This window comes from Girardinichthys multiradiatus, chromosome 24 (genome assembly GCF_021462225.1).
Source record: "Girardinichthys multiradiatus isolate DD_20200921_A chromosome 24, DD_fGirMul_XY1, whole genome shotgun sequence".
NCBI lineage: Eukaryota > Metazoa > Chordata > Actinopteri > Cyprinodontiformes > Goodeidae > Girardinichthys > Girardinichthys multiradiatus.
Window position 1 is genome coordinate 17,831,242 of NC_061816.1, and position 10,234 is coordinate 17,841,475.

At 40.6% G+C, this 10,234-nt stretch overlaps 1 protein-coding gene across 1 annotated transcript in view; it reads left to right on the forward strand.

The window, feature by feature from the left end:
* The window catches only part of LOC124861339 (bile salt export pump-like), a 28,902-nt gene extending 19,253 nt beyond the window's left edge, over positions 1-9,649 (forward strand). Inside the window, exons 18-28 of the mRNA XM_047354966.1 lie at positions 260-380; positions 512-682; positions 1,472-1,576; positions 1,840-2,001; positions 3,061-3,264; positions 3,961-4,202; positions 4,606-4,762; positions 4,996-5,193; positions 6,634-6,840; positions 8,135-8,281; positions 8,768-9,649. Coding sequence (XP_047210922.1) covers positions 260-380; positions 512-682; positions 1,472-1,576; positions 1,840-2,001; positions 3,061-3,264; positions 3,961-4,202; positions 4,606-4,762; positions 4,996-5,193; positions 6,634-6,840; positions 8,135-8,281; positions 8,768-8,968 — 1,915 coding nt within the window. The 3' untranslated portion in view covers positions 8,969-9,649. The remainder of the gene's footprint in view (positions 1-259; positions 381-511; positions 683-1,471; positions 1,577-1,839; positions 2,002-3,060; positions 3,265-3,960; positions 4,203-4,605; positions 4,763-4,995; positions 5,194-6,633; positions 6,841-8,134; positions 8,282-8,767) is intronic.
* Positions 9,650-10,234: the final 585 nt, after the last annotated feature.

The window sequence follows — 10,234 nt, forward strand, 5'->3', positions numbered from 1 at the left end:
AAATTGACTGTGTTACAGCAATCACTGGTACCACCATTTTAGTTAATTACCTTTTACATTTTCTTCAGCATTTAAAGCGTTTAGCCAACACTATCATCCAGAGCCACTTAAATAATGTGGTGAGAGGAGAGAGGCTTAAAGGTTCCCCTTAAAAAGTTCTATTACACCAACAATGCTTTGTTGTTACATTATATAAAAAGATGTGAATATTTGAGTAAACAACAAGCAAAGGAATTCAGAAATCAATTGTTTTGAGCAGAGCCTCGATCCGCCAGAGGTCCCGATCCCAACTTTCCAACCTGATCCCAGAATCCTCGGTTCCCATCGCTGGAGACCTCGGCCCCATAGCCTACTCTGTGTCTCGAGAAGATAAATATAAGGTGTGTTGCAACATGTTTGCACCATTTTTAGTCTTCTGTTTAACAGTTTTCTCCATCCATCCTTAAAGAGCTGGCACAGTTAACAGTAAATCTGTTCTTGCGTATCCTCAGTATCCTTTCTGTATTCTCAGAAAGCCACACCAGAGGAGGAAGAGGATGAACTTGTGGAACCTGCTCCAGTTGCCAGGATTTTGAAATACAACGCACCTGAGTGGCCCTATATGTTCTTTGGATCTCTTGGGGCTGCGGTCAATGGAGGAGTTAACCCAGTTTACTCCCTGCTGTTCAGTCAAATCTTGGCGGTATGACCTTATGGAAAACCAACAAAGTCTAGACAGTTCTTTTTCTTTATGTAACACAGCGATCACATATTTATTGAACATCTTTACAGTTTGTCTTGTTATAGACACTTATTTCAGAGTGTTTTTGGAGGCATTTTGAAGTGATAGTTGTAAATCTAAAAAGTGATGTGCATTTATATTTAGCCCCTTTTACTCTGATACTGTTATATAAAATCAAGGGCAACAAATTGCCTTCAGATCAAACACAGGGCAATCCTGGAGGGAAACCTGTTTGAGGATGCAGAAGATCTGAGATTGGAGGAGATACAACTTCCAGCAGGACAAAGACGCAGAACCTTAAGTTAGAGCTACAGTGGAAGCGTTTGGCTCAAAGCATATTCATGGACCAGTCAAAGTCACAGAGCTTGAGCGGTTTTGCAAAGGACAATGGGAAAGAAAAATCTTGATGAGCAACGTCGAAAGAGATGAACCTCGTAAGATATGAGTAGATCTACAAGGTATTTTATTCAGGGGGCTGAATAAAACTGAATACCACACCTTTTAGATTTTATGCAAAAAAAAAGGCAAACCATGAATCATTTTCTATCCACTGCACTAGTATGCACTACTTTGTGTCAGGCTATCAAAAAAAAAAACCACACAAAACAGACTGAAGTTTGTGGCTATAATATCACAAAATGTCAAAAGTTTTAAATTATAGAAATAATTTTTTTAGGCTGTTCATGTATAGGCATGAAGGTCCATATTTAATACTGTTTTTTCTGCATCTTTTTTTCTGGATGTTTGCAGACGTTTGCTGTGACAGATCCCGAGGCTCAGAGGAGAGAGATTAATGGAATCTGTGTGTTCTTTGTTATTGTTGGAGTCATCTCTTTCTTCACCCAGATGCTGCAGGTAGAGCAGCAGTTAGCTTTGACAAGACTGATTGCTTTAGTGCTTTTCTACTGCTTAAATCCTGTCATCAAGGTAGCAAGAAAGTCACAAGAGAACACTCCATGTTGATGAATGAATGCCTTTTTAGAATAAAATAGCTTTACTCCATCTCCTTCAGGGGGCCTATTTAGTCCTGGGTTAAAGCACAAAGTTGGCATATTACAGTATATTCATGTGAAGGTCTTTTAGATTTAATTTAAAAAAATGTCCGCTTGTGTGTACAGGGTTATGCCTTTTCCAAGTCTGGCGAGCTGCTGACCCGCAGGTTACGGCGGATTGGTTTTCAAGCCATGCTTGGGCAAGAGATTGGTTGGTTTGATGATCACAGGAACAGCCCCGGGGCTCTGACCACACGTCTGGCAACCGATGCCTCACAAGTTCAAGGGGTGAGTTAGAGCCTCATAAATGATAAATAACTTTTAAAATACATTTAACAACACATTCAGATTTGAGGTGTGTGATTGATAGGAGGAATTTCATATTTGGCGTACTTTGTTAAATATAATTTAATTTAAAATCAATATAACTACATCATTTTACATTTATGTTTCAACTACCTGTGGTATGTTCTACCTTTGTGCTCAGTGAGCATGCAAACCACAGATAATCCAATCAAAGCTGATAACAATTTTTTCACACTGTAGCAACATATTTACTGAGACAGATTGAACAGTACTATGTGTATGACTGATTTAAACCAATGCAAATTGTCAGAGGTTAATATCAGCTCACTACTGCAGCAATCACTACCTTTAATTCACTTGGCAGACATATTGGCAGATGTAAGGAAGAAAACAGTGATCCCCATTGTGAAACACAGTGGTGGCAGCATAGTGCTGTGGGGATGCTTCAACATTGAAGCTGGTCAGGGTGGCAGGGAATATGGATAATACGAAATACCAGGCAATCCTGGAAGATACCCATTAAAGGCTATAAAAGAACATCCCCACCATGAAACATGACAGTGGCTGCATCATGCTGTGGGAAGATTTTTTCAATATGGACAGAGAGGCTGGTCAGCATTGATAAGGAGATAGATGGAGCTAAATAGAGGTTAGTAGTGTTAAAAGCTGCTAAAGAACAAACATCTTGATGGTGAAACATGGTGGTGAAAGGATCAAGCTGAGGGGATGTTTTTCTTGAGAAGGGACAGGGAAGCTGGTCAGAGCTGATGGGTACATGGATCAGCTAAGTACGGAACATCCGTGAGGAAAACCTGTTGCATCAAGATGCATTGTCCCCACTCCAGGAAAAATAAAAACTGTTAAGAGGCTGGAAAAGAGCTCATTATTCTAAACGTGAAACATAACAGGGGCTGCATCATGCTGTGGGAGGATTTTCTTCAACAGGGACAAGCAGGCCTGTCAGGGTCATGGGAAAATGAATGAGTTAATTTACCAGACAGTTTGACTTTGTAATAATGTTCCTTTTGCCTTCCTCTCCAGGCTACAGGCTCCCAGATTGGTATGATTGTCAACTCTCTGACCAACATTGGTGTGGCCGTCATCATGTCCTTCTACTTCAGCTGGAAGCTCACACTGCTCATCCTCTGCTTCCTGCCGTTTATCGCACTCTCCGGTGGCTTCCAGGCCAAGATGCTCACAGGTTTCGCCAAGCAGGACAAGCAGGCCATGGAATCAGCTGGGCAGGTCAAAAACCACACAAAATATGTTCCCACATGTAAATGGAACATATTTGTGAGAACAGACTGAAATTCATTCATGTATTAAAAGACAAGTCAAGAGCATCATCACAGTTATCCTGGTAACCTTAAAGATGTCGGGTGACGTTCGCTGTCTAACCTACTCACCGCTGACAAGGAAAGACTTGACCGCAGCGTCTATTTTCGGCTCCACGTTTGAGCGTCTTCTTAACAATAAAATTATGTCTCTTACTTGTGCTGAGAAGAGTCTTTTCTCTGCTGCTTCTGTAATTTGGTTAACACTTTCAGGCTTCATCCTTGCTTGAGCCACCCAGGCTTAAAAAGTAATGTACTTGAAGGGCACAGTGGGGGAATAAAACCTGAGGACAATACAGCAAGAGCCAGGAAGTTCAAAATGAAAGGAAAAGTCTTACTGTGAACTTTCCTTGTGCCATGTTAATTATACCAATGCAGTGAACCCCACCCATCTAAGTAAAGTGGATTAGATGAAAATTTAATGATCCCTGTGGGGGAAAATTGGCCTGTTGCAGCAGCAATAAAAGAGGATACAGATAAGAACAGAGCGACTGCCTTATCTAGATCTTATTCTCCCTCACGTTTTAAAAGAGACTGAACTAGAAAGGGCTTCTGTGCTCAGTCTGTCATTTAATCTCCACTCTCGACTCTCCTCTTTTGTTTGCAGATTTCAGGCGAGGCCCTGAACAACATTCGCACCATTGCTGGCCTAGGGAAGGAGAGGAGCTTTGTGGAAACATATGAGGCTCAATTGAACGCTCCGTATCAAGCAGCCTTGAAGAAGGCGAATGTGTATGGGGCTTGTTATGGTTTCGCCCAGTGTGTGATCTTCTTGACAAATGGTGCGTCCTTCAGGTTTGGAGGTTACCTGGTGGAACAAGAAGGGCTCCATTTCAGCTTTGTATTCAGGTGGGAATATTATACATGATATATTTCAAGTTGCTTGGAAGTAAATCACAACCAAAGCCAGGTAGGGTAGTACACAATAGCCAAACTGTTGCACTTCTTCAAAATTAAATTATATTATATTGTAAAACTACACTTAGAAATGCATATTTTCAAACAGTTACTTGAGTAATGCATGTAAACACTCATCTCTGAGCACACATGCAACCTAACAAGGCATGGCTTCCCAAGGAGAGCAGTAATCAGAGAAACTCTGGAGAAGCTGCAGAGATCCTTGGCTCAGTCGTGCACTCCTTATATCTGGCCTATATGGAAGAGCAGTGCTCTGGTCGGATGAGATCAAAACTGAACTTCTTGGCCTACATGCACTTGCTGGAAGAGAAATAACAACACATCACTGTTTCAGGGTGATCTCTGCAATCGTCACCAGCGGCACAGCTTTAGGCAGAGCCTCCTCTTACACTCCGGATTATGCCAAGGCCAAGATATCAGCGGCGCGTTTCTTCCAGCTGCTGGACCGTGTGCCTTCAATCAGTGTCTACAGCAACATGGGAGAAAAATGGGTATGAGGGCATGTTTGTATGTTAAAATGCACCCCACTACATTTCCCACTGAGACAAATAAAGTTGGCAGACAAGATGCAAGTCTGATATCTTATCATGTCCAGCTTTGTGTGCTTTCAGTTTTAGATTAAACTAAAAGAGAAGCTTGGGTTTGTTGGGAAAAAAGAAACAAAGTTTAACCTTTGTGCTGCTGTTAATCTAACTCCCTCCTCCCCTCTGTCACCTTTTTTCAGGATAACTTTCAAGGGAACCTAGAGTTCATTGACTGCAAGTTTACTTATCCCACTAGGCCCGACATCCAGGTACTGAATGGCTTAAATGCTTCGGTGAAGCCTGGACAAACATTGGCCTTTGTAGGCAGCAGCGGCTGCGGGAAGAGCACCAGCGTGCAGCTGCTGGAGAGGTTCTACGATCCTGATCACGGCAAAGTGGTGAGGAAAACCTGCAGCATCCTACAAGTGACTACAAGTCAATCAGCTTTATTCTGGACACAGTCCCTGCAAAGGTTTTAATTTCCTGGGAATTTTTACACATTTTCTCACGTTTTACCCACAAACGTCAATGTATTTGATTGAGACTTCATGTTCTTGACTAAAACAAGATAGTGCATTAAGTAGAGGGAAAATGAAACAATTAGGATTTTTACCCAATCTGTGGTATGCATTTGGATTTAGTCCACCATCATTTGTAGAAACAACCTTTATGGCAAATACAGCTGCAAGTCTTATAAATATGTCTCTACCAGCTTTGGACATCTTCTTAGCAAAATGACTCGGTCACTTCCCATCAATTCCTAATTGGGTTAAGGTCTGGACTTTGATTAGGCCATTGCTAACACATAGCTTTTGCTTTGATGTATGCCAGTGATGTCCAAACATTTTGGGAGACGGGTCAAAATAATCAAGTTTCAAGTCCTTTTTTTTAAATTTTAGTTTATTTCTTATTAAAAACAGAAAATGTAATTTGTTGAGATTTGTTTTGGTACTTCATGTTGGTCTAGCAGATGAAATCCCATTAAGGGACATTTATTTATTTTTATTTTTTGTAATGAAACAAACTGTATGAAAGTTAATTGGAGCACAGATACTGCAAGGCAGTGTAGTGAGAATAAATATGACGCCCACACATTCTGAAAAGCTACAGCTACAGCTGAAGTTAGGGTTGTTCTCCTCTGCTACTTATTGAATAAATGCTGTAGCAACATCTGCTGTTTAAACGGAGAGCTGCAGTTAGTGTTGTGCATCTAACGAGTATTAATGGGAACTCAGTTCATGTTGATGTAAAATGTTGCTCACAAACGGACTCAAGAAAACCACAGCTTTAGCTCCGAACTAGCAACATGACAACCAAGACCTGAGGAAGTGGAAGTACTGGCTTTAATCCTGCCACCATTATACCATCACAGCTTCATGTTGACCTTTGTTAAATGCCAGACATTGAACTTTCAGATGACTCAGCGTTATGTACGACCACTCTAATGAGGCTAATCATAACTGGAAAGAAAACTCTTGATATTTTATTTCAAGGAATAATTGCTAGAGTTTCAGTGTATCTGCTGACGGATCCATTTAGTGAGAAATGCTGAGTGCCTCCTCTTTAAAAGGGGTAGTCCTTGTACCAGAGGGTTGTCTTTGTGCCAGTTAGGGATCTCTGCCAGGAATCAAATGGTCATAGTTGTGATGGAAATTATTTCTGAGCATGTTGCCTTAATTGTCTGTCTGATATTCAAAAAGGACAGAATCACCTCTGCATAGTTAGGAGCAAAATTACAGTAGAGATAGTGCTATGATAGCTCATTATGTAGATTGTATTTCCAGTCTGTGACTATTAGATCACTCTCTACTAATGGCAAAATCAATTTCTTCCTGCAGCTGATTGATGGCCATGAATCATCTCGCATCAACGTGCCTTTCCTGCGTTCCAAGATTGGCATTGTTTCCCAAGAGCCCATTCTGTTTGACTGCAGCATTGCAGAGAACATCAAGTATGGTGACAACTCGCGGGAAATCAGCATGAACGAAGTCATCTTGGCAGCCAAGAAGGCCCAGCTTCACGACTTTGTTATGTCTCTCCCGGAGGTACTGTAGATTTTCAGTGGCTGATGTACTGAATAGCAAATGGGGATCTGCTTCTGTTAAAATGGGGTTGAGTTAATGGGTGTTAAGGAATGTGGTTAGCATTGAATGATAGTATGAACCCACGCCAACCATGCAGGGTCATAGGGCAAGAGGCGAAGAGGTTTACTCAAAGGGAAGGGATTGTTTATTCATGGAGGTCTCTGAACGTCACGCTCTTTCAACCTAAATCAAATGGCAATATTACAATTTTTTTAAATGTGAACGCTGAGTCCCTTGGGTTAGCTCTAAGATTCATCACTTCCACGCCACTTCAGGCTTCAAAAACTAGGATTGCATAGAATACATGAAGGAAAGCTTTGGAGTGATAATGCTCTGATAATTCACATCAGTAACTGTTGGTTGCATTTTCAATTAACTGAAAGGTTGAAGCTTTTCTTGGACATTTTTAAAGATTTTCTGCAATATTCTTTGCTTCTATTCTTTAAGCCACTGGATGAATGCAGGTGGCTTCTTCCACAAAACCAAACCATTTCTTGCACACTTCAACTGTAGCATAAAAACTAAATCATATAATCTCTGCACTAACATTCACCAGCCACTTTATTAGGTATGACGGTTTGATTGCTTAATAAACATAGGCCAAGCACATGATAGAATGGTAAAAAAGGGGTTTTAATTGACGTTAAAGTATTGTGGTGGTTAGCAACAAACTGGTTTAAGTATTGAATTAACTGCCGATTTACTGGTATTTTACCATACAACTGTTTTCTGATGGTGGTGCCGTGCCATGAGGTGTTTTTTTTTTTTTTCTTGGCACACTTTGGGCCCCTTGGTACCAGTATTGAATTGTTTAAATGCTACAAGCTAGCTGACCATGTTCATCCATGTATAATCATTGTTTACTCATCTTCTGAAGGCCAGTTTCAGCAGGATAATGTACCATGCCTCATTGCTAAGATAATCTTAATGTGATCTCCTGAACATAATGTGTTCACTTTACTCCAGCGGCCTCCACCGTCACCAGATCTCATCCAATTGGGCATCTTTGGACTCTTAAGGTGGAATGGGGAATTTGCAGCTATGCAATGCAATCATGTCAATATGCACCAAAAACTAAGAGGAATATTTTTCACACCTTGCTAAATCTTACATTTTACATTGATATTTTACATTCTACATTTTATGTGTATTTACATTAAGTCAGAAGTATCTAATGCTACAGTTAATTTTTGCCAAGGCCAACAGCCAAAGACGTTTGCATGACAGCCTTTCATGTTCCCTCGTCATTCCTCAGAGCTATGACACCAACGTGGGCTCTCAGGGTTCTCAGCTGTCTCGTGGTCAGAAACAGCGCATCGCCATCGCCAGGGCAATCATACGTGACCCCAAGATCCTTCTCCTGGATGAGGCCACATCTGCCTTGGACACGGAGAGCGAGAAGGTACGCTTCAGTAAACCGAGGGGCTTTGTTCCCCCCAGCACAGTGCAGCTGCTCAGTGTTCTCCGGGCAGCACAAGCAAAGAGGGCAGGCAGTTAATTATTATCATCGTTAACATTATTATCATTCATCATGTCTATTATTATCACAAGCTGCTTACAGTTCATCCCAACCCTCTGGCAGAGCCTCTCTAAGATGAATATTATCTGTGGGCCTTTGCAGTAGCTTTTCCATCTCAAAGGGTTGAACCATGCTGCGCAGCAAAGAGACCTCTGCAGCGCAGTGATCCACTGGAACATTCTAATGATAGTAATCAACACATGATTTTAAAATTGCTATAATTGTGCTGGTTTTGTCTGCTTTGTGGGAGATCAGATGATGGCTCCCGCCTGCAGTGTGTGTGTGTGTGTGTGTGTGTGTGTGTGTGCACTATTTCACCCACATCAATGTATTTATATTTATGCATGTGTGTTTTGATGACAATTACAGACTGTGCAAGAGGCCCTGGACAAAGCCAGAGCAGGGCGGACGTGCATCGTTATTGCTCATCGCCTCTCCACCATTCAGAACTCTGAAATCATCGCCGTCATGTCCAGGGGTTTCGTGATCGAGAAGGGGACGCATGACCAGCTCATGGCCCAGAAGGGAGCCTACTACAAGCTGGTTACGACGGGAGCACCGATTAGCTAACTGGTCACAGACACGGCCAGAGGTGCTCTTTTGGGGATTAGGACTGTAAGCGTGCGTAATTTGAGGGGAATAAACCAATTAACTGTTGTGGTATTTATTTTTGATGATGGTATCCTGAGAAGAAGCTGGGGATTTCATGAAAGGAAAATCAAGAGATGTGATGCTTTAAAATAGCTGCTCAGGTTTCTGTGTCTTAGCTCTAAAAACTGCAATAATTCGCCGAAATCTACTGTGCTAAATTAGTTGATAGCAGTACTGGAGCAAATTAAGTTTTTTACACAAGAACTTGTATTTAATTAAAATTTTGATTTACTTCATGCTTTGTAAACTCAATGATTCATTAGTAATGGAAGAAGATATCGCTTCTTTTACATGTTAGTATGCGTCAGTGTACCCTTCAGAGCCTGATTTATGTTTTTGTTTCATAAACAGCAGGTTTTTGTTCTTCTCTATAATTTACCTTCACAGATTTATTGAGCTTCTAATGTGAGAAAGCTCTGTCAGCAGGTACCAAAAAGTGTGAACTGATCATCAGCTCTAAGTTTAGCAGGAAAATTAGCATCCACATTTGAGGAAGCTGTCTGTTAACCAGAATGGTTCAATTTAATGACATGAAACTAGATATTTTTTTCATTTATGTATTTGTTTGACTTACTTCAATAAAGCTGCTGTTGTCTTTCATTAACCTTGTTTTCACTTTTCAGACTTCAATTATGAGCTAATTTCCATAATGTTGGAGCAGCTGAAACATTTGTTAGCAAGCTTTTTAGCTAGTTGCTAGCACTCTTCATTGAAATGGTTTGAGCAGTTAGTAAAGATATTTTATCACTACAGACACTGAGTGGTGTAGTTTTATGACTCATGTTCTCATTTACTATTCAGCTAACTGCCAAACCAAGCTAGTGTCAAATATTTTATCTTGTGATGCATTTTTCAGTTTTTAAATTAAAAGATGTAAACCAGCCCTGTAAACTTGAGGGCTACAGTAGCTGTAGTTTATAATTTGCAGGGGATATTTGTCCAGTTACAGAGTGAAAACCGATTTGTTGTAATAAGCCCAAAGCTAATCCTTTATACAGTTTTGTTAGCATCTTTATGTATCTAACATATAAATTTATATCACATATTGGCCTATTTAGCCACTTGATTAATAATTTTACAAGGTATGTTACTGTTTTGGTTTCAACAGCGTGATTGCTAACTATGAGCAACTCCCCCCCAAAAAATTGCTTTATTTTTGCTAATTCAGTGTTTTGGGGATGTCAT